At 50.2% G+C, this 26,795-nt stretch overlaps 1 protein-coding gene across 1 annotated transcript in view; it reads left to right on the top strand.

Moving 5' to 3' along the window:
- The first annotated feature begins 1,156 nt into the window (after positions 1-1,156).
- MMD2 (monocyte to macrophage differentiation associated 2) overlaps positions 1,157-26,795 on the top strand; it is a 46,689-nt gene continuing 21,050 nt past the window's right edge. The window contains exons 1-2 of the mRNA XM_039460365.2: positions 1,157-1,384; positions 26,304-26,385. Coding sequence (XP_039316299.2) covers positions 1,338-1,384; positions 26,304-26,385 — 129 coding nt within the window. The 5' untranslated portion in view covers positions 1,157-1,337. The remainder of the gene's footprint in view (positions 1,385-26,303; positions 26,386-26,795) is intronic.

Here is a 26,795-nt window from a genome sequence, read left to right as displayed (position 1 = left end):
CCAGATACGAATGTTCCTGCCATGGTGGTCACAAGGGTCTCTAGAGTCAGTCTGGGGGAAGAGGTTTTCCTGGAGGCTCTGACCCTTCCCGGCAGGTCACTTGGTGCCCTTGAGCCCCCGGCCTCGAAGGGACACAGGGTGGTGGTGGGGGAGGGGAGGAAGGGTGGGGAGACAGGGGGAATAGGCGAACCACAGGTAGGCCTGGCTATACCGGGGTCCATGGGCACAGTATCCCCTGTCCCTCCAGCCCAACCCGGGCCAGCGGGGACAGAAGGCAGCAGCTCTGTCTATCTTTCACTGCCTTTTTTCTCCTCACTGGGAAAAGTACTGTTGGGGGAGACCTGGGAAAAAGGGGCTTAATTCAGAAGTCCCCCATCCATTTCCCACTTCCTCCACCCCCCACCAACCACCCCACTTTCCACTGCCTCCATTTCCAGGTCCCCTACTTCCCCCAATCCCCCAACTTCTCACTCCCCCATTCTTAGGTCCCTGCTCCCCTCAACCCCCACTTTCCACGCCCTCCACCCACAGGTCCCCTATTCCCCGCCAATCCCCCACTTCCCACTCCCCCCACCCCCAAGTCCCCCACCGCCCCCCAACTCTCCCTTCCCACTTCCCTAACATCCATTCCTCCTCTCCTTACCCCCTACTTCTCATTTCCTCCAACCCCTCCAGCACCCCCAGTTCCCACTGCCACCCCTTCCCACTCCCCCACTCTCAGCCCCCCAACTTTGCACCCCCCCACCCCCACTTCCCAGTTCCTTCTCACTCCCCCTACTACCACTTCCTGTTGCCTACTCCAGTAACACCCCCCCCCCACCCCCCCCCCCCCGCTTTCCCGCTCCCAGCGAGGGCAAGGGGAAAGGGGGCCAGGAACAGGGCTGCCCCAGGCCTGGGCGATTGGTGGCTCGCGGACGCGCGGTCAGGACGCCCCCCCCCCCGCCCCGCCCCAACCCTTTACGCCCACTTTCTTACCCCTTCCTCCCCCATTCCCTTGTCCCGCACACCCTCCCTCTCCCCGGTGGAGGCGGCGGGGTCGCGGGAGGGAGGGGGCCGGGCCCAGGCGATTGGCGGCGCGCGCCCCGGAGCCCCCCCGCGCCCCCGCCTGCCCGCCCGCCCCGCCCCCGCCACCATCTGCTCGGGATTTGGCGTCGGCGGCTCCGGACGCCTACAGCTCCGGCTCCGGCTCGGGCTCGGGCTCCGGCTGCGGGTGCCGACCCAGTCCCTCCGGCCCCGCTGCGCGCCCTCCAACCTGCTGCTGCGGCCGCCGCGTCCCCCAGGCTCTGAGAGGCGCCCGCGCTCTGAGCCCCGGGCGGGATTCCCATGGAAGCGCCGCGATGTTCGCCCCCCGGCTGCTGGATTTCCAGAAGACGAAATACGCGAGGTGAGCTGGGGCCGCGGGGGTCCCGGGGAGGGGGTGCGCACGGCGGCGGCGGGGACCGGGGGGCCGCTTTGGCTCCTGGGCCCTGCTGCCCGGAGCACTAGAGGGGATCCGCGGACCTCTGACCCCCGCCCGAGGAAACCGGGACCCAGGCAGCCTCGTCTTCGCGCTGGAATGGAGTAACCCGGGCGCCCGCGCCTCCTCGCTCCTCAGGGGGCCGTTGGGCTAGTCGCTTCACTTCTCTGAACCTCATTTCCACGTTTGCAAAACGGGGGTTATGCGAGTCCCCGTGCCCCGGGCCCCCGTGAGGATGAAGCGAGCTGGTCCTTGCAAAGCACTTTGCACAGCGCCTGGAGCCCAGTTACGCTCGGTCACTTACGCTAGGTCTCTCTTGGGCACTCTTGTTCAAGGGAAAAGGTTGGTACCACCTCTGTCCACCCTTTCAGCAAGTCGGAGAAAAGAGTAAGGGCTCTTTTCAGATGGAGAAACTGAGGCTCAGGGCTCAGGACGGGCGGGGGGCACCTGCACATCCTGGTCATTTCATAGTGTGAACTCCGAGGTCCCCTCAGAACCTCGGTTTTGTAAAATGGTAGTGACAGACGCTGTGATAGCTAAGTAGAAGTTAGGCTCCTGTTGCTTGGAATTCCAGCTGAGGGGGTGGGCGCGGGGATGGACGTTTCTCCTTTCTGCATTTCTCTTTCTTTCTTCCTTTAATTCAGAGTTTCACTATTTGTCACCCAGGTTGTAGTACAATGGCCCAGTCTCTCGAAAGGCTCACCACAACCTCTGGCTCCCGGGTTCAAGTGATTCTTCTGCCTCAGCTTCCCGAGTAGCTGAGATTAAAGGCATGCACCACCACACCTGGCTAATTTTGTATTTTTGGTAGAGAGGGGGTTTCACCACGTTGGTCAGGCTGGTCTCGAACTCCTGACCTCAGGTGATCGGACCACCTAAGCTTCCCAAAGTGCTGGGATTACAGGCGTGAGCCCAGGCGCCCCGCCCCTTATTACATTTCTTTAAGATATTTTGTTGGGATGTGTGCTTACCTGGAAGCTGGCATGAAAAATTCCCTCCTAAAGTTGCTCCTCGGTCCCCCGTGGTCTTTGGGGAGCACAGACCGTTCTGGTGGGAGCAGCCCCCAGGACCTCTTTGGAGGGTGCACCAGCCTGTCCTCCAGGTCACCTTCCCGCCTCTGCCACCTGGGGTCCCCTGCCTTCATGAACAGAGGGGCCTGGTGTGTACTGAGGCTCCAGGGATGGTGAGTTGGAGGTGGGTTGGCAATATTTTTTCTACTCACATCAGTGTGGCTTATCACTTGCAAGTGGTTGTTGAGAGTCCCTGGTGTCCCTGAAGTCTCTACAAGTTCTGGTCAGATTGAGCACAGCTTGACAACAGAAGCACAGGGCAAGGATGGTGTCCAGGGTAGTGAAGTCTGGGGGACAGGACTGAGCCCTTCCTTCCCTGTCCGTTTCATCCTGTTTCCCCCTGGAGGACACTGTGAGTGTGTCTTTCATAAACTTGGGGAATCCCACCCAGAAATACGATGCACTTGGGAAAGACTTGAGGATGGGTTCCTGCGGATTTTCTCGGCCAGACAGTGGGACTGGACTTACTTTTTTTTTCTTTGTGACAGGGTCTCGCTCTGTCACACAGACTAAAGCTGGAGTGCAGTAGCATAATCATGGTTCACTACCGCCTCAAACTCCTGGGCTCGAGTAATCCTCCTGCCTCAGCCTCTTAAATAGCTGGGATTGCAGGTGTGGAACACCACCACGCCCAGCTAATGTTTTTGTTTCTTTGTTTTGAGATGGAGTCTCACTCTGTCACCCACTCTGGAGGGCAATGACACAATCTTGGCTCACTGCAACTTCTGCCTCCCTGGTTTAAGCAATTCACCTGCCTCAGCCTTCCGAGTAGCTGGGATTACAGGTGCCTGCCACCACGCCCGGCTAATTTTTGTATTGCTCGGGTCTTGCCATGTTGCCCAAGCTGGTCTCGAACTCCTGGCCTCAAGTGATCCTCTCACCTTGGCCTGCCAGAGCGGGCACTTGGACTTGTAAAGGCTGGCTCCAGGGGATTTTGTGAGATGTAAGTTGGTGGACTGTTCACGGGAAAGGGAGGAGTCCTGGGTTGAAGGCTGTCGATGACGACATGAAGGAAAGGCGCTCTGAAGTCTCTGCAGCCAGCCTGTGCCTGCCCCACCCCTGCTTGTGACCCTGGAAGATGTCTCAACCTCTCTTGACCCCAGCGGGTTGATCTGTGAAGTCAGGAGAGCTGGTCTCAATGATCTCTAGATTTGGACACTCGTGCTGCCTGCTCTGGAATTGGAATGGGGATCTGGAGCTGGGGCGTGGGCCAGTCTTTGACACTTGGGCTGATGTGGCTTCTATGAGTGATGGGTCCAAGGAGGAAATGGATCACATGGATTAGTCCTATTTCTGTTCCCTTCCTCATTGTGAACCCTTACAACTGTACTGTCCACAAATTAGGTCTGTAATAAAGGCTTCTTGATGAAGTATTTTTGTTTTTGTTTTTGTTTTTTTTGAGACAGAGCCTCACTCTGTTGCCCAGGCTGGAGTGCAGTGGCGCGATCTTGGCTCACTACAACCTCCGCCTCCGGGGTTCAAGCAATTCTCCTGCCTCAGCCTCCTGAGTAGCTGGGATTGCAGGCAAGCACCACCACACCTGGCTAATTTTTGTATTTTTAGTAGAGACGGGGTTTCACCAAGTTGGCCAGGATGGTCTCAATGTCTTGACCTCGTGATCCACCTGCTTCGGCCTCCCAAAGTGCTGGGATTACAGGTGTGAGCCACCGCGCCCCGCCGTGATTTTTTTTAAAAGATAGGCTCTTACTCTATTGCCCAGACTGGAATGCAGTGGTATGGTTATAGCTCATTGCAGCCTCAAACTCTTAGGCACAAGTGATTACCCTGCCTCAGTCTCCTGAGCAGTTGGGACTACAGGTGTGCACCTCCATGCCTGGCTAATTTTTTTAAAAAAGTATTTGTAAAGATGAGGTCCCACTATGTTGCCCACGCTGCTCTTGAACTCCTGGGCTCAAGTGATCCTTCTGCCTCAGCCTCCCAAAGTGTTGGGATTACAGGCATGAGCCACTGCATCCAGCTGATTGAATGAATTTAATGGAATAATCCAGTGCTGTCCATGAGAAACATACAAGCCACAGATGTAGCTTTATTTTATTTATTTAATTTTGAGATGGAGTCTCTTTCTGTCACCCAGGCTGGAGTGCAATTGCACAATCTCGGCTCACTGCAACCTCTGCCTCCTGGGTTCAAGCGATTCTCCTGCCTCAGCCTCCACCATGCCTGGCTAATTTTTTTTTTTTTTTTTAGATGGAGTCTTGCTGTTGTCAGCCCAGGCTGGAGTGCAGTGGCGGGATCTTGGCTCACTGCAACCTCAGCCTCCCAGGTTCCAGCAATTCTCTTTCCTCAGCCTCCTGAGTAGCTGAGATTATTGGTGCCTGCCACCACACCCAGCTAATTTTTGTATTTTTTAGTAGAGACGGGGTTTCACCATGTTGGCCAGGGTGGTCTCAAACTCCTGACCTTAGGTGATCCACCTGCCTTGGCCTCCCAAAGTGCTGGGATTATAGGAGTCAGATACTGTGTCTGGCCAGCTTTAAATTTTCTAGTAGACATTCAGTTTAATGTGTGCCTAATATTTAATCTTGTTATAAGACGGTAAAAATAAACAGGTGAAATTATTATAATTTTTAGAATATATTTTAGTTAACTCTTTATTCCAAAGCATTATATCAACATGCAATGAATATGAACAAATTATTTATGAGATATTTAATATTTTTTTCCACCACAAGTCTTCAGCATCTAATGTGCAATTTATACTTACAGCCCATCTAATTTGGACTTGTCAATTCTAAGTACTCAATAACCACATGTGGTTCGTGTGTCTACCATATTGATATCTTCTATGGTGAGAGTATTCCAAATTAATGCTGTGTGACATTGCAAAAGATGCTCTCCTTGGAGCCTCTGTTTCTCAATGGATGGATGGGCCAGCTAACTCCTAGGTTCTATCCTAGAGTCTTTGATGTAAGTAACCATCTGGTCACCTGGAATGGTTTTTTTTTTTTTTTTTTGAGACGGAGTTTCGCTCTTGCTACCCAGGCTGGAGTGCAATGGCGCGATCTCGGCTCACCGCAACCTCCGCCTCCTGGGTTCAGGCAATTCTCCTGCCTCAGCCTCCTGAGTAGCTGGGATTACAGGCACGCGCCACCATGCCCAGCTAATTTTTTGTATTTTGAGTAGAGACGGGGTTTCACCATGTTGACCAGGATGGTCTCGATCTCTTGACCTCGTGATCCACCCGCCTCAGCCTCCCAAAGTGCTGGGATTACAGGCTTGAGCCACCGCGCCCGGCTTGGAATGGTTTTTGTGCATAAAGAAACATTCACATCATAAAGCTGTAAGAATTAAGACAGTATGGTGTTGGTGCATGGTTGGACAAATTGACCAGTGGAGTAGAATAGAGAGGCCTGAAACAGATTCATGCATGTAAAGGCATTTTAAGCTGTGTGTAGTGGCACATGCCTGTAATCCTAGCTACACCTGAGGCCAAGGCGGAAGAATCACTTGAGGCCAGGAATTTGAGAACACTCTGGGCAACACAGCAAGATCCTATCTAAACTTTTTTAAAGGCATTTTATTTTTACGAAAGATGGTGTTGTTGATAAACCTAGGCAAGGATGGTCTATTAAATACATGGTACTGAGACAATTATCTATTCAGATGAGAACAGTGGAACAGGAGCCCTACCTCACACCATGCAGAATAGACACTTCTAGTGGGATGAAAGTTGTAAATGAAATAAATAAAAAACTTGAAAATTTTGAGAATCTATAAAAGAATAACTTTTGACTTCAGGATAAGTAAAGGTTTCTGAAGGAACATAAAGTACAAATTGTTAAAAAAAATTGATGAACTTGACTACATTAAAAATTAAGTTTCAGACTGGGGAAGGTGGCTCATGCCTATAATCCCAACACTTTGGGAGGATGAGGTGGAAGGACTGCTTGAGCCCAGGTGTTCGAGACCAGCTCTAGCAACATGGCAAAACCCCATCTCTACAAAAAATACAAACAATTAGCTGGGCTTGGTGGAGCGTGCCTGTAGTCCCCGTTACTCAAAAGGCTGAGGTGGGAGGCTTGTTTGAACCTGGGGATTGAGGATGCAAGAGAGTGGAGACTGCGCCCTGCATTGCAGCCTGGGTGACAGAGGGAGACCCTGTCTCAAAGAAAAAGAAAAAGAAAAAGAAAATTAAGTTTCTGTTCATCAAAAATGCCATGAAGAAGGCTGGGTGCGGTGGCTCACACCTGTAATCCCAGCACTTTGGGAGGCCGAGGTGGGTGGATCACAAGGTCAAGAGATCGAGACCATCCCGGCCAACATGGTGAAACGCCGTCTCTACTAAAAATACAAAAAATTAGCTGGGCATGGTGGCGCGTGCCTGTAATCCCAGCTACTCAGGAGGCTGAGGCAGGAGAATTGCCTGAACCCAGGAGGCGGAGGTTGCAGTGAGCCAAGATCGTACCATCGCACTCCAGCCTGGGTAACAAGAGTGAAATTCCATCTCAAAAAAAAAAAAAAAAATGCCATGAAGAAAGTAGAAGACAAGCCACAGTGTGAAGGACATATTTGCAACACATTTAATTAATAAGTAATGAATATACAAACTATATAGAGAATAAGAAATAGAAAAAAACAAATAACCCAATAGAAAATGTAAAATACGTGAACAGAGATTTCTTGGAAGAGAACACAGGTGAGCTTGTGAAGAACTGCTTCCTCTCAAGGGTAACAAAGACAATGCAAAATGAGATACCATTTTAATATTCAGTGCATAAGAAGTCTAACATTCTAGGTACAATAGCTCATGCCTGTAATCCCAGTGATTTGGGAGGCTGTGATGGGAGGATCTCTGGAAGCCAGGAGTTCGAGACCAGCCTTGGCAACAAAGTGAGACCCCCCATCTCTACAAAAAGAAAAAAATTAGCTGGGTGTGGTGGTGTATGCCTGTGGTCCCAGGTACTTGGGAGGCTGAGGTGGGAGGATTCCTTGAGCCCAGGAGTTCAAGGCTGCAGTGAGCTATGATTGTGCCACTGCACTCTAACCTGGGTGACAGAGAAACTCCATCTCCAAAAAAATACAGTAAAATAGACCGGGCACGGTGGCCCAAGCCTGTAATCCCAGCATTTTGGGACACTGAGGTGGGCGGATCATGAGGTCAGGAGATTGAGACCATTCTGGATAACACAGTGAAACGCCGTCTCTACTAAAAAAATACAAAAACTTAATCAGGCGTTGTGGCACGTGCCTGTAGTCTCAGCTACTTGGGAGGCTGAGGCAAGAGAATCGCTTGAACCTGGGAGATGGAAGTTGCAGTGAGCCGAGATCGTGCCACTGCATTCCAGCCTGGGTAACAGAGTGAGACTCCATCTCAAAAAACAGTAATAATAATAATTAATAAAATAAAACAAAAGGCAAAATATGTAAATTTAAGATGAATAACTATAAAAATTTAAAGTCCAAAGCAGTTCAATAAAATTGAAATATTTTATGGAAATGAGACTGAATTGCATGAAAATGAAGGCGCTCAAGCTGAGGGTTCAATGTCCATGTAGTCGCCAGTGTAAATAATTGGAATTGTCTTTTATACAAGTCATGTCTAGCCCAACACCCGCATGAGTTCAGGAGTTGTAGGAATGTGTTGATATTGACAGTGTTGCCAGCTGCCCTGTGCACCTGTTGGAAGTAGCCAAGGCAGTGCTGACCAAGACAATTCCCTGCCCTCCTGGAGCTCACATTCTTGTGTGGGAAGCAGACAGCAGATAACTAGGTGATAACACTTCAGACAGGAATATGGCCAGGCGAGGTGGGCAGCTGTAGGGATGGACGAAACAGGGATGAGGATGCCGTTTTTGGCTGGGCATCATGGTCATGCCTGTAATCCCGGTGGATTGCTTAAGGCTAGGAGTTTGAGACCATGTCTCAAAATAAACAAACAAAAAACACTGGGTGCTTATGCCTGTCATCCCAGCACTTTGGGAGGCTGAGGCGGGCGATTCACTTGAGGCCAGAAGTTTGAGACCAGCTTGGCTAACATGGTGAAACTATGTCTCTACTAAAAATACAAAAATTAGCTGGGTGTGGTGGCAGGTGCCTGTAATCTCAGTCACTTGGGAGGCTGAGGCAGTAGAATTGCTTGACCCCAGGAGGAAGAGGTTTTGGTGAGCCAGGATTGTACCACTGCACTCCCTCCAGCCTGGGTGACAGAGCAAGACTGTCTCAAAAAAAAAAAAAAAAAAAGATTCTCATAAGGAGCATGCACTGCACATGCTCCTTCACATGTGCAGTTCACAATAGGGTTCATGCTCCTAGGAGAATCTGAAAAATAGGCTGGGCCTGGTGGCTCATGCCTGTAATCTCAGCACTTCAGGAGGCCGAGGTGGGTGGATCACGAGGTCAATAGATTGAGACCAGCCTGACCAACATGGTGAAACCCCGTCTCCACTAAAAATAAAAAAAAATTAGCTGGGCGTGGTGGCGCACACCTGTAGTACCAGCTACTCGGGAGGCTGAGGTAGGAGAATCGCTTGAACCTGGGAGGCGGAGGTTGCAGTGAGCCAAGATTGTACCACTGCATTCCAGGCTGGTGACAGAGTGAGACTCCATCTCAAAATAAATAAATAAATAAATAAAAATAAAAATAAAAAATTAAAAAGAATGCTTTTTTGGTAGGATCAACTGTGAGGAAATGCATGCAGAATGGCATACAGTAGGTGCCAAATAAACAATGGGCTGATACCGTGCAGTGTTGGGGCAGTGGCCTCTGTGCCTATGCCCAGGGGAGCTGTCCTTTCAGCACCAGCAGGTCTTAATGTGTTTCCTCCTTGACTGAAAAGCTGAGTTGACAATTATGCAGGGAGAAGTAGGAAGTGAGATTTGCCTGGAAACCCCAGCAGTGCAGAAACACATCCTCAGATTCATCCAGGCACAGCCCACCCTTCCAGGCTTATCCCAAGTCCCAGGCCTTTCAGACTTCAGGAATGAGCAGGGGATGGCCCCACAGGTACTGCAACTTTGCACACCTCTCCCCAGCCAGACTGCAAGCCCCTCAGAGCAGGAATGGGCTGGGGCTATTCAAACCCTCTTGTGTCTCACGAGGGACCAGCATGGTCTGGCTTGTGGTGGGCATCCCTGCCTTGTCCACTACCCACACCTGGTTAGTTGCTTTATTGATGTATTCCAAAATCTTGTTGAGGCCGGGCACGATGGCTCATGCCTGTAGTCCCAGCACTTTTGGAGGCTGAGTTGGAAGATTGCTGGAGCCCAGGAGTTCAAGACCAACCTGGGTGACATGGTGAATCCTCATCTCTCCAAAAAAAAAAATGCAAAAAATTAGCTGGGCATGGTAGCACAGACCTATAGTCCCAGCTATGTGGAAGGCTGAGGTGGGAGGATTGCTTGAGCCCAGGAGTGTGAGATCAGTCTGGGCAACATAGCAAGACCCTGTCTCTACAAGAAAATAAAAAATTAGCCAGATGTGGTGGCTTATATCTGTAGTCCAAGCTACTTTGGAGGCTGAGATGGGAGGATCACCTGAGCCTAAGAGATCGAGGTTACAGTGAGCCATGATGGTGCCACTGCATTCCAGCCTGGGTGACAGAGGGAGACCTTGTCTCAGGAAAAAAAAAATGAATGGGGCTAGATGCTGGATGACCAGAAACCACAGGTGTCCATGACAGGACAGGACCAGTCTCAGAGGTTGCAGCATGTAGGTGGAGTTCTTCAGAATGAATAGGAGTTTTCCAGGGTGAGGGAAGGACATTTCTGAAGAATGTTGCACCACAAATGTATCTTGAAAGTGTCCTTTGGCATGCAGATTATTTTGTCATCCCAAGGACAATTTAAAGATATATTTGTGGTGCAACATTACTGGTGCTATTGGAAGACATTTATTTCTTCATTTGAGTCAAGGACACCAGACCCCCATGACATGCAATTCACCTACATAACAAACTTACGCATTTACCCCTGAACCTAAAATAGAAGTTTTTAAAAGTATTAAAAAATAATAAAATGCATTATTTGGCTGTTAATATAAAGTGTCTTTTTTTATTTTTTTGAGACAGGATTTCACTCTGTTGCCCAGGCTGGAGTGCAGTGGCACGATCTCGGTTCACTGTGACCTCCGCCTCCTGGGTTCAAGCAAGTCTCCTGCCTCAGCCTGCTGAGTAGCTGGGATTACAGGCACACAGCACCATGCCTGGCTCATTTTTGTATTTTTAGTAGAGATGGGGTTTCATCATGTTGACTAGGCTGGTCTCGAACTCCTGGCCTCAAGTGATCCACCTGCCTCAGCCTCCCAAAGTGCTGGTATTACAGGTGTGATACGCTGCGCCTGGTCAGAAGTGTCCTTTTTCTGTTATTACCTGAAAATTTACCAACTCTCAAAGTGAGACTGCCTCTGACCCGCCAACCTGAGACACTCTGATTGGCTGCTGGTGAGGTCACAGGAATCTCTGGAAGATGATTGGTGGGTGAGAGCCCCCAGGTCAGCTGGAAGGAGGGCTTAATGGTTAGGGCTGGTGTCTGTGGCCTGTTCATAGAGGCAGACCCAGGAGCTAGCTGAGGACAAACAGGGGCAAAGCGTTCCCCGTCTTTGTCGGGGTGACCCCTCCTTCTAAACCCACTCAGAGCAGCCAGCAATGACCATGTCCTTTTCACCTGATAGCATCTGGGAGCTTCCTGAGGCTGGGAAGATGGTCCTGGGAGATGGGAGATGCGGACCCTTCTCAACCCATAGGGGAAGGGATTTCCTGGGGAGCGACAGGGTGGGCGCCGGGGCTGGGAGCTGGTCTCAGATATGTTGGGTCAGTACCCCCAGGCCCAGGGGGCCATTCGCATGGGATGCCACACACAGTGCACCTGCCTGGGCCTGGCCCAGGGGTGCTGGCTCCTGCAGATCACGCCAGAGTCACCCAATTCTGGCATGAGATGCAAGCCTGGGCCTCTTCCACCCTTTGCTCAGTTTCCCCTTCTTGTTCCCATCACTGTCTGCTCCAGGATTTTATTTCATGACCATTCCTTGGTGGCACCGGCCCAAGGACTATTTCCCAAAGACTGAGCCAAGATACCACCAGCCTTTCAGGAGGAGCCTTGAATTCATGAATGGACACAAAGAAGCAACCAGGGCCAAGCGGAGATGGGGAGAGACGCTTAGCACGGCTGGGGCCGGCTTGGTCCTGCGTGGTCCTTTGCCTCTGTGGGACAGACGCACAGAACACCCTTTGTATAGGAGCCTGGGCAAGTCTCTCTAGTTTTGTCCAAGGGACTTAGGGTCGCCACCGACAGGCACCAGCCCAGCCTGGGAGGGGTGGCTGCAGCCTTGTTCCCGTGCCCAGGCTCATTCATGAAAGGGGGCGGGCTTCTCTCTGGGGGCCGCAGACCCCAGCTGGGTCAGGCCAGAAAGAGAGCGAGGAATTGCAGAAACCGAGCTCTGAGGCTGGGCCTGGCTCCTGCCAGACTTTGAAGAAGGGAGCAGAGGGAGCTGAGGTGTGCCAGACCCTGCACCCATGTCAAGATCCTCAACTTGCTGGGAGCTGGGGACCCCTTCACACCCTGTAAGTCCCTCCTCACCACCGTCAAGGGCGGCCACTCTCCTGGCTTTTGTCTTCAGACCTGCGCTGGATGTTCTTGAAGTTTATAGAAATAGATTAGGCCAGGCACAGTGGCTCACGCCCGTAATTCCAACACTTTGGGAGGCCGAGGCGAGCAGATTGCTTGAGGTCAGGAGTTCAAGGCCAGCCTGGCCAACATGGCGAAACCTCTTCTCTACTAAAAATACAAAAAAATTAGCTGGTATGGTTCTGTGTACCTGTAGACCCAGCTACTCAGGAGGCTGAGGCAGGAGAACAGCTTGAACCTGGGAGGCAGGGGTTCCAGTGAGCTGAGATTGTACCACTGCACTCCAGCCTGGTGACGGAGTAAGATTCCAGCTTAAAAAAAAGTGAAAGAAAGAAATAGATTGGAAGTGTGTGCACCGCCATTTGACATTTGTCTGCAATCTGCAGTGTGTCCTTATTTCTGTTGAAAGCTGTAATTCATTCATTCACATTACTATCTAGTGTTCCATTGTGTGAATATTTGCATTCTAATTCTACCATGGGTGGGCATTGGGTAGTTTCTGGGACATTTTTTTTAAAAGACAGGGTTTCTCTCTGTCCTCTAGGCTGGAGTGCAGTGACATGGTCATAGCTCACTGCAGCCTCAAACTCCAGGGCTCAAGCCATCCTCCTACCTCAGCCTCTTAACCACAGTTACCACCACACCTGCCTAATTTAAATTTTTTTTTGTAGAGAAAGGGTCTTGCTATGTTGCCCAGGCTGGTCTTGAACTCCTGGCTTCAAGCAGTCCTACTGCCTCAGCCTCCCTAAAGTGCAGGGATTACAGGCATGAGCCACCAGGCCCAGCCTCTGAGATTCCTTTTACCTAGCACCTGCCCTCCTCAACTTTTTTTTTATTTTTAAGACGGAGTCTTGCTCTGTCACCCAGGCTGGAGTGCAGGGGCATGATCTTGGCTCACTGCAACCTTCAACTCCTAAATTCAATTTATTCTCCTGCCTCAGTCTCCCTAGTAGCTGGGATTACAGGTGTCTGCCACCACACCAGGCTAATTTTTTGTATTTTGAGTAGAGACAGGGTTTCACCATGTTGGCCAGGATGGTCTTGAACTCCTGACCTCAGGTGATTCGCTGGCCTGGGCCTCCCAAAGTGATGGGAATACAAGTGTGAGCTGTCATGCCCAGCCCCCCCTCCCCAACTTTGATGCAGCTTGTTTGAGGTCATCTGGCCTTGAGTGTTGATTTCAAAACTTGACTTTATCTAAAACATTTTTTATGTGATTAGATTTTAAAAAGATCACTGACGTAGTACACGAACATTGTAGCTGGTCGAGTAACACAGAAATATAAAGAAAATAACATTTCTCATGCCTGTCTCTCCTCCGCTACAGCCAGCAACAAGGTTGGCTTCGCTTGCTTTTTTTGGGAGGTGAGGTGGGGGCGGAGTCCCTCCCTGTTGCCAGGCTGGAGTGCAGTGGTGCTCAATGCCACCTCCGCCTCCCAGGTTCAAATACTTCTCCTGCCTCAGCCTCCCAAATAGCTGGGACTACAGGGTGCATGCCACCATGCCTGGCTAATTTTTGTATTTTTTGTAGAGACAAGGTTTCACCATGTTGGTCAGGATGGTCTTAATTTCTTGACCTAGTAATCCTCTAACCTCAGCCTCCCAAAGTGGTGGGATTACAGGCATGAGCCACCGTGCCTGGCCGGCTTTGTTTTCTTTCATACTTTCTGTCTTTCCAAGTCAACAACCTGGCCTTGCCCTTGCTGTGTTTCGAATGCCTGTCTCTTCCAAAACTCATTCTGAAACGTAATCCCCATTATAACAGTATGAAAAGGGTGGGAAATCTGACTGTGGTATTTGGGAGGTGATTAGGATTAGCTGCGGCTGTGAGGTTGAGGCATTAATGGCTTTAGAAGAGGAGAGAGACGTCAGTGAGTAATTACAGGTGTCTCACCGAGAGATGCCCCACACTGCCTCAAGATTCTACAGCGTCCCCAGCAGCAAGAAGGGCCCCGAGAGATACAGCCCCGAGACCCTGGACTTTCCGGCCTGCAGAACTGTAAGAAATTAAATTGTTTTCTTAGGACCAGGTGATTCGGCTCATGCCTGTAATCTCAGTGCTTTGGAAGGGGGAGGATTGTTTGCGGCCAGGAGTTTGAGAACAGCCTGGGCAACAATAGCGAGACTCAATCTCTACAAAAAAATGTTAAAAAATTAGCTGGATGTAGTGGTGCTCCCCGGTAGTCCTAGCTACTCAGGAGGCTGAGGTGGGAGAATCACTTGAGCCCAGGAGTTCGAGACCAGACTAGGCAACATGGCGAGACCGTGTCTCTACAAAAAATTAAAAAGTTAGCTGGGCGTGGTGATGCATGCCTATAGTCCCAGTCACTTGGGAGGCTGAGGCAGGAACATGGCTTGAACCCAGGAGTTGGAGGCTGCAACGAGCTATGATTGTGCCGGTACATTTCAGTGTGAATGACAGCGAGAACCCATCTCTTAAAAAACCAAAACAGCAAAAAATAATGTATAATTTATAATAATTTATTTTTTTTTTCCTTCGAGACAGAGTCTTGCCGTGTTGCTCAGGCTGGAGCACAGTAGCGTGATCTCATCTCACTGCAACATCCACCTCCTGGATTCAAGTGATTCTCCTGCCTCAGCTTCCTGAGTAGCTGGGATTACAGGTGTCCGCTATCGTGTCTGGCTAATTTTTGTATTTTTAGTAGTGACAGGGTTTCACCATGTTGGCCAGGCTGGTCTTGAACCCCTGACCTCAGGTGATCCACCTGCCTCAGCCTTCCAGAGTGCTGGGATTACAGGCGTGAGCCACCACGTCCTGCCTATAATAATTTCTTTATAAATTACCCAGTCTCAGGTATTCCAGCAGAAGATGGACCAAGACACCCTTTAAAGACTGCTTGAGGCCAGGCGTGGTGACTCATACCTGTAGTCCCAGCACTTTGGGAGGCCAAGGTGGGCGGATCACCTGAGGTCAGGAGTTCGACACCAGTCTGACCCACATGGTGAAATCCTGTCTCTACTGAAAATACAAAAAATTAGCCGGGTGTGGTGGCAAGCACCTGTAATCCCAGCTGCTTGGGAGGCTGAGGCAGGAGAATTGCTTGAACCTGGGAGGCAGAGGTTGTAGTGAGCTGCGATTGCACTCCAGCCTGGGTGACAGAGGGAGACTCTGTCTCGATTTTTTTTTTTTTTTTTTTTTTGAGACAGAGTCTCGATTTGTTGCCAAGCTGGAGTGCAGAGGTGTGATCTTGGCTCACGGCAACCTCTGCCTCCTGGGTTCAAGCGATTCCCCTGCCTCAGCCTGCCGAGTAGCTGGGACTACAGGCACTTGGCACCACGACTGGCTAATGTTTTGGTTTTTGTGGGGTTTTTTTGTATTTTAGTAGAGATGGGGTTTCATCATGTTGGCCAGGATGGTCTCGACTCTTGAACTCATGATCCGCCTGCCTTGGCCTCCCAAAGTGCTGGGATTACAGGTGTGAGCCACTGTGCTCGACCTTGAGACTGCCTCAAAAACGTAAAAATAAAAATAAAAAAATAAAATAAAATATTCTATGGCAAACATTTCCTGTAGAATTTTAGCGTTTTTTTAGGCTGGGTGTGACGGCACATGCCTGCAATCCCAGCTCTTTGGGAGGCCGAGGTGGGAGGATTGCTTTAGCTCAGGAGTTCAAAACCAGACTCGGCAACACACTGAAACCCCATCTCTACAAAATGAATTAATAATGAAATAAAGTGCGAGCATTTTGGCTCACGCCTGTAATCCCAGCACTTTGGGAGGCTGAGGCAGGTGGATCACGAGGTCAGGTGATTGAGACCATCCTGGCCAACATGGCGAAACCCGGTCTCTATTAAAAATACAAAAATTAGCCAGGTGTGGTGGTGCATGCCTGCAGTCCCAGGGCTACTCGGGAGGCTGAGGCAGGAGAATCGTTTGATCCCAGGAGGTGGAGGTTGCAGGGAGCCGAGATCACACCACTGCACTACTCCAGCCTGGGTGACAGATTGAGACTCCATCTCAAAAAAAAAAAAAAAAAAAAGAAAATAAGAATAACACTTTTATTGTAGTTACATGAGTAAAACTTGAATACGATCTCATAAAGATTCAAATAACACAAGTCAAATGAAAGACCCTTTATCTCCTAAAAATTAAAATATAAGAGAGGGGGGCAAAGTCCTCTGAGACCAGCACCCCCAAACTCACCAGTCCCTCCATTTTCTTTCAAGTCTATTTCTGTACATTTATGTTCCTAAAATGTTGGGGTGTGTATGTTTTATACTAATTAAATCATGTTGTGGATATAATTTTATCACTTGATTTTTTTCATTTGATTTTGATGAACGTCTTTGCGTTGTATGTGGTTACACTTAACATTTTTTTCCCTTTGTTTTTGAGACAGAGTTTCATTCTTGTACCCCAGGATGGAGGGCAATGGTGCCATCTCAGCTCACTGCAACCACTGCCTTCTGGGTTCAAGTGATTTTCCTGCCTTAGCCTCCTAGGTAGCTTGGATTACAGGTGCCTGCCACCACGCCCGGCTAGTTTTTGTATTATTATTATTATTATTATTATTATTATTATTATTATTTTGGAGTCAGAGTTTTGCTCTGTTGCCCAGGCTGGAGTGCAGTGGCATGATCTTGGCTCACTGCAACCTATGCCTCCCAGGTTCAAGCAATTCTCCTGCCTTAACCTCCTGAGTAGCTGGGACTACAGATGCCTGCCACCATGCTGGCTAAGTTTTGTATTTTTTGTAGAGACCAAATTTCACCGTGTTATTCAGGATGGTCTCGATCTGACCTTGTAATCAGCCCACTTCAGCCTCCCCAAGTGTTGGGATTACAGGGTTGAGTCACCGTCCCCAGCCTTATTATTATTGTTTTTTTGAGGCAGGGTCTCACTCTGTTGCCCAGGCTGGAGTGCAGTGGCGCAGTCATAGCTCGCTGCAGCCTCGACCTCCTGGCTCACATGATCCTCCCACTTCACCCTCCTGAGTAGCTGGGACTACAGTCATGCACCACCGCTTATGGCTAACTTTTTTTTTCTTTCTTTGAGACAGAGTCTTGCTCTGTCACCCAGGCTATAGCGTGGTGGCCTGATCTCAGCTCACTGCAACCCCGCCTCCTGGATTCAAGTGATTCTCCTACCTCAGCCTCCTGAGGAGCTGGAATTACAGGCATGCGCCACCAAGCCCTGCTAATTTTTGCATTTTTAGTAGAGACAGGGTTTTACTATATGGGCCAGGCTGGTTTTGAACTCTTGACCACAGGTGATCCACTCACCTCAGCCTTTCAAAGTGCTGGGATCACAGGCGTGAGCCACCACTTCGCCTGGCCTTAAACCATATTCTTTATGACACCTGTAGGCTACGTAATGTTATTCCCTTTTACATCCCCAGAAGCTGCAGCCCAGAGATGTTAAGTAATTTCCCCCAGCTCACACAGCAGCTAACTGCCCTTGCAAGCATTTTCTGCCCAACAGTGCCTGGCCCCAAAGCCTGTGCAGCCTCAAGCTCAGGGTGAGAATTCAGCATTCTCTCCTCGTCTCCTGCCAGTGTCTGGCTCTGGATCCTGGCTCAGTTCAGGAGTCCGCCACAAAGCCACGGCCGTGTGGTCATCTAAGCAGTAAGGGTTGGCTACAAAATGAGGATTCTGTTCTCCTGGGAGGAGGAAGAAAAGCCCACTTCTCTCCTTTAGTTTAACCAGTGACGGCCTGCTAGCAACGTCGGCTCTTTCAAGAGAAGTTTCCCACAGTCAAGGCTGCCTCTCTGACTGCTGGCTCTGTTCTCACACAGTCTCAATTTGATCTATGCATTTCAGTTGTTAAAAATGCATCCTGACCAGGCACAGTGGTTCACACCTGTAATCTCAGCACTTTGGGAATTAAAGGCAGGAAGATTGCTTGAGGCTAGCAGTTTGAGACCAGACTGGGCAACATGGCGAAACCCTGTCTCTACTAAAAATACAACAAGAACAACAACAAAAAAAACCCCCCAAAAATTAGTTGGGTGTGATGATGGGAAAAAAAAGCGTTGTGGGCTGGGCGCGGTGGCTCATGCCTGTAATCCCAGCACTTTGGGAGGCCGAGGGGACAGGATCACCTGAGGTCAGAGTTCGAGACCAGCCTGGCCAGCATGGCAAAACTCCATCTCTACCTAAATACAAAAATTAGCTGGGCATGGTGGCGTGAGGCTGTAATCCCAGCTACTTGGGAGGCTGAGGCAGGAGAATCTCTTGAACGTGGGAGGCGGAGGTTGCAGTAAACCGAGATCGCACCACTGCACTCCACCCCAGGGGGTTAGTTCAAGACTTCATCTCAAAACAACAACAACAACAAAAAATAGGATGGGGGGCAGGGCCTTGGCTGCCAGGCTGGCATTGGGCAGAGGTTTCAGGTGCAAAGAGGGGGGCAGGAGAGAATTCTGGGGGATGGTAATCTGTTTTTTTTTTTTTGAGATGGAGTCTCGCTCTGTTGCCAGGCTGGAGTGCAGTGGCATGATCGCGGCTCATTGCAACCTCTGCCTTCCAGGTTCAAGCGATTCTCCTGCCTCAGCCTCCCAAGTAGCTGGGATTACAGGCACATACCATCACGCCCAGATAATTTTGTATTTTTTTTTTTTTTTTGAGACGGAGTTTCGCTCTTGTTACCCAGGCTGGAGTGCAATGGCGCGATCTCAGCTCACCGCAACCTCCGCCTCCTGGGTTCAGGCAATTCTCCTGCCTCAGCCTCCTGAATAGCTGGGATTACAGGCACGCGCCACCATGCCCAGCTAATTTTTTGTATTTTTAGTAGAGACGGGGTTTCACCCTGTTGACCAGGTTGGTCTCGATCTCTCGACCTCGTGATCCACCCGCCTCGGCCTCCCAAAGTGCTGGGATTACAGGCTTGAGCCACCGCGCCCGGCCAATTTTGTATTTTTAGTAGAGATGGGGTTTCAGTGTGTTGGCCAGGCTGGTCTCAAACTCCTGACCTCATAATCTGCCTGCCTCAGCCTCCCAAAGTGCTAGGATTACAAGTGTGAGTCACTGCGTCCGGCCCGGATCTGTTATTTATCTTGACGATGGTGGTGGCAGTTATAGGACTCTCCACATTTGTCAAATCTCATAAAACTATAGCAAAAAAAGGAAATTTTACTTTTTATAAATTAAAACACAAATGAAAATATGAATTCACGATTTTCTTAAAATCATCGACTAGAAGTTTATGGAGGAAAGAAACGAGGTCACAAGGAGTTAAAGGGAAAGTGCTCGGGTCTTCAGGGTGGTGGGAACGCTCTTTCTTGGTAGTTTGCCCACGGCCCTGTCTCCGGGCCTCCCTCTCCCCTCTCCACCAGCATTCAATGGCCACAGTGACTGAGAGACAAGGAGAGTCTTGTGGAACGCAGAAATAAATAAATAACTGCCCGCCCCAGGTCGCCACGGCAACCGTGACATCACTCTGGGACCTGTGTGGCTGGCACCCTTGGTGGCTTGCTGGTGTTTGTTACAGGAGTAAGGGGAGTCAGGGCTGCAGGCCCGTGCCTGGTGGCAGGTGGAGGGGGAGACCTCAGGGGGAGAATGGGTTTCCCACTGTGGAGACGGGGCGAGCCGCACCCTCACAATTGGTATCGGGACACCCTGCCCTGTTAGTGGAAGCGTAGATTGGCCTGGCTTCCTGGAGGGCTTTTGGGCGGAATCTCTCTAAATGAATCCTGTGAGGCTGAGTGCGGTGGCTCATTCCTGTAATCCCAGCACTTTGAGGGGCCAAGAAAGGAGGATCACTTGAGGTCAGGAGTTTGAGACCAGCCTGGGCAACATAGCAAGACCCAGTCTTCACAAAAAAATTTAAAAATTAGCTGGGAGTTGTGGCATGCATCTGTATTCCCAGCTACTCAGGAGGCTGAGGCAGGAGGATTGCTTGAGCCCAGGAGTTTGAGACCAGCCTGAGCAACATAGTGAGACCCTAACTCTACAAAAATTAGAAAATATTAGCTGGGCATGGTGGAGTGCACCTGAGGAGGGAGGATCCCTTGAGCCCAGGAGTTCAAGCTTGCAGTGAGCTGTGATCACACCACTGCACTCCAGCCTGGGTGACAAAGTGAGCCCCTATTTCAAAAGAAAAAGGAAAGGAGGCCAGGCATGGTGGCTCATTCCTGTAGAGGCTGAGGTGGGAGGATTAACTGAGGTCAGGAGTTTGAGACCGGCCTGGACAACATAGTGAGACCTTGCCTCTACAAAAATAAAAATAAAAATAAATTAGCCGGGGGTGCTGATCCGTGCCTGTAATCTGAGCTACTCAGGAGGCCGAGGTGGGAGGATCGCTTGAGCCCAGGAAGTCGGGGCTGCAGTGAGCTATGACGGTGCTATGGCACCCCAGCCTGGACCACAGAGCAAGAATGTTTCTCCAAAAAACCCCACCAAAAAACAAAACAAACAAAACAAAACAAACAAAAACACCACCAACAACAAAGGCCGGGTGTGGTGGCTTGCACCAGTAATCCCAACACTTTAGGAGGTCGAGGCAGGCGGATCACTTGAGGTCAGGAGTTTGAGACCAGCCTGGCCAACATGGTGAAACCCCATCTCTACTAAAAATACAGAAATTAGCCAGGCGTGGTGGTGTGTGCACCTGTAATCCCAGCTACTCAGGAGGCCAACACAGGAGAATCGCTTGAATCCGGGAGGTGGAGGTTGCAGTGAGATGATATTGTACCACTGCATTCCAGCCTGGGAGACAGAGCAAGACTCTCTCAAATTAAAAAGAAATAAAAATAAAGAACAAAATAAGCACCACATGTACCTGTGTTCGCGTCCAAGCGCTGCAATCACAGATGACCACACACCAGCTGGTTTACAACAGAAGCTATTTATTCTCTCACAGTTCTGGAGGCCAGAAGGCTAAACCCAAGGTGCGAGCCGGGCTGGCTCTCCTGCAGGCTCTGAGGCCCAGGCTCTCTCGTGGCTTTTGGTGGCCGCCAGCAGTCCTGGGTGCCACTGGCTGGTGGATGCATTGCCACAACCTCTGCCTGTACCATCACGTGGTCATCCTCCCCCTGTGTGTCTCTGTCTCCATTTGCCATTGTCCTCTGTGTCTCTCTCATCTTTTTTTTTTTTTTTAAATGGAGTCTTGTTGCCCAGGCTGGAGTGCAGCAGCTCGATCTCAGCTCACCACAATCTCTGCCTCCCAGGTTCAAGCGATTCTCATGCCTCAGCCTCTGGAGTAGCTGGGATTATGGGCACCCACCACCACACCTGGCTAATTTTTGTATTTTTTTTTTAGTAGAGATGGGGTTTTACCTTGTTGGTCAGGCTGGTCTTGAACTCCTGACCTCAGGTGATCCACCCGCCTTGGCCTCCCGAAGTGCTGGGATTGTAAGCATGAGCCACCATGCCCGGCCTGACTTGTCTTCTTAGGGAACCCTAGTCACCTTGGATGGGGCCCCATCTACTGCAATCTGGCCTCATCCTAACCAATGACATCTGCTCCAATCCTATTCCCAAATGAGGTCTCCTTCTGAGTGCCGGGAGTTAGGGCTTCGATGTGTGAGTGTTGGGAGGACATGGTTGAACCATATCACTATTTTTGTTGTTATTACTTACTATTTAATGAGCCAGTCTTGGCCAGGCATGGTGGCTCATGCCTGTAATCCCAGCACTTTGGGAGGCTGAGGCAGGCAGATCATGAGATCAGGAGTTCGAGACCAGCCTGGCCAACATGGTGAAACCCCGTCTCTACTAAAAATACAAAAATTAGCTGGGTTTGGTGGCACACACCTGTAGTCCCAGGTACTTGGGAGGCTGACGAAGGAGAATCGCTTGAACCTGGAAGACAGACGTTGCAGTGAGCCAAGACAGCAGCGTTGCATTGGAGCCTAGGTGACAGAGCAAGATTGTGTCTCCAAAAAAAAGGGGGGAAAAAGACTCTATCTCAAATAATAATAATAATTAGCTAGTCTTGGCTACAGGTAGCTTCCTGGCCCACCTCGAGGAAGGTGGGTGGATGGATGGCACGTTCTGGGTTCCTGGGGAGGCTTCAGTGGAGTCTCCAGGGTGAGTCCTCCATTTTCTCTTGCTGCTTAGGCCGTGGGAGATGGGGCGCTGGTGTCTCTTTGGCTTGGTTCAGAAGCCTGGCCCCGGCGGTCTTAGTTTTCTCACCTGTCGAATGGGCTTGGCGTGACCCTGGTGTTGAAGTCACTTGACTGACTGTGGAATCACGTGACCATGGAATCCCAGCTGGATGCAGGCAGAGCACAGTCACCTGAACCATTGGACCCCTGGAGTCACCCAGGCACCAAGTATCCCAGGGCAAGCCACAGTGTCCGTGCCTGGCAGACCACCCTGCCCAGCCTTCACTACTGCCCTGCCCACACCAGCATACATGAAGCCAGCATACACGATGTGCTCCATAAATGCTCCCTGAACTGTGCTACCATAGAGCCAGCATGCAGAAGGTGCTCAATGAATGCCCCAGAGTCCATACTAGCATGGAGGCAGCACACAGAAGGTGCTTAATAAATGCCCCATAAACTGTACTTAGCATGGAGCCAGCACACAAAAGGTGCTTAGTAAATGCTTCATGAGCTATGCTTAGCATGGAGCCAGCACACAAGGTGCTTAACAAGTACTCCATGAGCCGTACTTAGCATGAGGGCAGCATACAGAAGGTGCTCAATGAGTGCTCCATAACTGTACTTAACCTGGATCCAGCATGCAGGAGGTGCTTAACAAATGTTCCATGAGCTGTGTTTAGCATGGAGTCACACACAAAATGTGCCCAGTGAATGTTCCAGAGTCTTTACTAGCATGGAGCCAGCACACAGGAGGTGCTTAATAAATGCTCCATGAACTACTGGTATGACATCAGCATACAGGAAGTGCCCAATAAATACTTAGTGACTCATCCATACTTCATGGAGCAATTTGTTCTGAACCATACACTCATTTGTTTGGGGGGCAGTCTACAAAGTAATCATTGGACCTCGGGGGGACAGTTTTTGGTGTGTTCAGCGGAGTTGAACCCCCTTGGGTGGCTGCTGCTTGGCACTGTCCAGGTGAGCTGTCCACTCACCTGATTCTGAGCCTGTGTGGGCCGAAGACATGCACGCTGCTGTGGTCCCGGCTGCTGGTCTGACAGCCAGGTGTGTGCAGACCTTACCCCCAGCTCTTGGATGTCTCTTCCCTTCCCAGCCAACCCTTGTCTGTCTGCCCAGCCTGACCTAAGTCCCCCAGCACAGAGTCACGTCAAGGCAGGACCAGAGGTTAGAATCAGCCAGGGCTGAGTTGAGTCCCATCCCACCCAGTGATCTGTTTCCTTCACCTCCCTGCCCTGTAACTTCTCCATCTATAAAATGGGTAATAGCTTCACATGGTGCTCCCGTGAGGCTTAAACACAGGTGATGATGTTTTGAAGATTCTAAAAAGACACCAAAACATCAGGATTTTTTTTGTGTGTGTTTGAGAATGAGTCTCACTCTGTCACTCAGGCTAGAGTGCAGTGGCATGACCTCAGCTCATTGCAACTTCCACCTCCAGGCTCAAGCGATTCTCCTACCTCAGCCTCCCAAGTAGCTGGGATTACGGGCCGGTGCCACCACTGCTGGCTGTTTTTTAAATTTTTTTTTGGAGATGGAGTTTTGCTCTTGTTGCCAAACTGGAGTGCAATGGTGTGATCTTGGCTCACTGCAACCTCGGCTTCCTGGGGTCAAGCAGTTCTCCTGCCTCAGCTTCTCGAGTAGCTGGGATTATAGGCATGTGCCACCATGTCCAGCTAATTTTTTATATTTTTAGTAGAAATAGGGTTTTACCACGTTAGCCAGGCTGGTCTCAAACTTCTGACCTTAGGTGATCCGCCCGCTCGTGCCACCATGCCCGGCCTTTTTTTTTTTGAGGTGGAGTCTCACTCTGTTGCCCAGGCTAGAGTGCGATGGCATGATCTTGGCTCACTGCAACCTCCAACTCCCGAATTCAAGTGATTCTCCTGCCTCAGCATCCCAAGTATCTAGGATTACAGGTGTGGGCCACCACACCCAGCTAATTTTTATGTTTTTAGTAGAGATGAGGTTTTGCCATGTTGGCCAGCTGGTCTCGAACTCTTGGCCTGAAGTGATCCACACACCTTGGCCTCTTAAAGTGCTGGGGTTACAGGCGTGAGTCACTGCACCTAGCAAGGAATGTTTATTTTATTTTATTTTATTTTATTTTTGAGACAGAGTTTCACTCTTGTTACCCAGGCTGGAGTGCAATGGAGCGATCTCAGCTCACCACAACCTCTGCCTCCTGGGTTCAGGCAATTCTCCTGCCTCAGCCTCCTGAGTAGCTGGGGTTACAGGCACGTACCACCATGCCCAGCTGATTTTTTGTATTTTTAGTAGAGACGGGGTTTCACTATGTTGACCAGGATGGTCTCGATCTCTTGACCTTGTGATCCACCTGCCTTGGCCTCCCAAAGTGCTGGGATTACAGGCGTGAGCCACCGCGCCCGGCCTGTTTATTTTATTTTTTAAATTTTTTGTTTTTTCAGATGGAGTCTCTCTCTGTCACGCAGGCTGGAGTGCAGTGGCTCAATCTTGGCTCACTGCAACCTCCGCCTCCTGGGTTCAAGCTATTCTCCTTTCTCAGCCTCCCAAGTAGCTGGGATTTCAGGCACACACCACCATGCCTGGCTAATTTTTGTATTTTTAATAGAGACAGGGTTTCACTGTATTGGTCAGGTTGGTCTCAAACTCCTGACCTTAGGTGATCCACCTTCCTCAGCCTCCCAAAGTGCTGGGATTACAGGTGTGAGCCACCACACCTGGCCAGGAACATTTATTTTTAACATAAAGTCATTTAGCAATTTCACCTGAGCCCAGCAGAAAATAATCGCATGTGTTCAACAAAAAATGTGCAAAAAATGTTCATGGGCCGAGTTATCCATGATATCCCCAAACAGGAGTGTCCACCTGCAGTGGATTGGGGAAATCACTCATGGTGTGTTCACCCAGCAGAATACGATACGGCCATGAAAATTACCCATTGCTGTATGCCAGAAAGTCGATGAATCTCACAAAAATCATGTTAAGCAAAAGAAACCATGCTCAGGTGTACACCACCATGCCCAGCTAACTTTTGTATTTTTAGTAAGATGAAGTTTTGCTGTGTTGGCCAGGTTGGTCTTGAACTCCTGACCTAAAGTGATCCACCCGCCCTGGCTTCTTAAAGTGCCAAGGCGAAACCTCATCTCTACTAAAAACACAAAAATTAGCTGGGCATGGTGATGGGTTCCGTATGAGTTCACTGAGCAAGTGCAGGAACAGGGGAAACGAATCTGAGATGACAATGGCCGAAGTGGTTTCCCTGGGGAAAAGGGACCCATGGGAGGGGGCACTGGGCACTTTCTTGGGGGTGAGAAGTGAGCTGTAGCTCTTCCTGGATGGTGACTCTGTGGGTCTACGCATCTGTAAAAATCTTTCAAGCTGCCCCTTTGCAGAGCTATAGTGTATGTAAGTTATATTTAGAGAAAATAAAAAACAGGAAATGAAGCTGGGAGTGGTGGCTCACGCCTGTAATCCCAGCAATCTGGGAGGCTGAAGTGGGCAGATCACAGATCAAGAGATTGAGACCATCCTGGCCAACGTGGTGAAACCCCGTCTTTATCAAAAATACAAAAATTAGCTGGGCGTGGTTGTGTGTGCCTGTAGGCCCAGCTACTCAGGAGGCTGAAGCAGGAGAATTGTTTGAATCCAGGAGGCAGAGGTTGTGGTGAGCCGAGATCGTACCACTGCACTCCAGCCAGGTGACAAAGTGAGACTCAATCCCAAACAGATTTAGCAGGACATGGTAGGTCATGCCTGGTAGATTGTGCCTGTAGTCCCAGCATCTCAGGAAGCTGAGGCGGGAGGATGGCTTTAGCCTAGGAGGTGGAGGCAACAGTGAGCCATGATTGCGCCACTGCACTCCAGCCTGAACTCCAGCCTGAGTGACAGAGTGAGAACCTGTGTCAAAAAAAAAAAAAAAAAAAAAAAAAGGAAGAGAATGTAACAAACACCACATTTGGGGATTAGGCCCAAAATATTGGACAGTTCAAAACCATTTAATGATTGGAAAGAGGGAGGGAGGGAGGGATAGGGAAGAGGGGAGAGAGCGGGGAGATGGGAAAGGGAGAAGGGCGTACTGTTCTTTCCTACCAGCAGGGGGTGAAGTCTTCAGGCCTCCAGGGAATTCGGATGGCGTCTCTTCCCCAGCGGAGTTTCCTGGAATTCTCCCTCTCCTTCCAGGTTCATGAACCACCGAGTCCCTGCCCACAAGAGGTACCAGCCCACAGAGTATGAACACGCAGCCAACTGTGCCACCCATGCTGTGAGTTGGCTTTTGGGGAACTGAGGGCTGAGATGGGGACACTTCCGGGGAGGGGGCTGGGGGAAGGCACCTCCTTCGCATATGTCCTAAGTGGCCTGTTCCTTGGGTCTTCCGTGGCCCTTAGAAGAATAAGTGGACTGTGGTGCTGAGCATGTATCTCTCTTGCTCTAAGAACCTTGGATGGGGCAGGGTGCAGTGTCTCACACCTGTAATCCCAGCACTTTGAGAGGCTGAGGCGGGTAGATCATCTGAGGTCGGGAGTTCGAGACCAGGCTGGCCAACATGGTGAAACCCCGTCTCTATTAAAAATACGAAAATTAGCCGGGCATGGTGGCGGGTGCCTGTAACCCCAGATACTCAGGAGGCTGAGGCAGGAGAATCGCTTGAACCCGGGAGGCAGAGGTAGCAGT

The sequence above is a fragment of the Saimiri boliviensis genome, chromosome 20 (genome assembly GCF_048565385.1).
Source record: "Saimiri boliviensis isolate mSaiBol1 chromosome 20, mSaiBol1.pri, whole genome shotgun sequence".
Classification (NCBI taxonomy): Eukaryota; Metazoa; Chordata; class Mammalia; order Primates; family Cebidae; genus Saimiri; species Saimiri boliviensis.
Note: the sequence above shows the minus strand (reverse complement) of the source record. Positions and strands in the feature narration are given on the sequence as shown.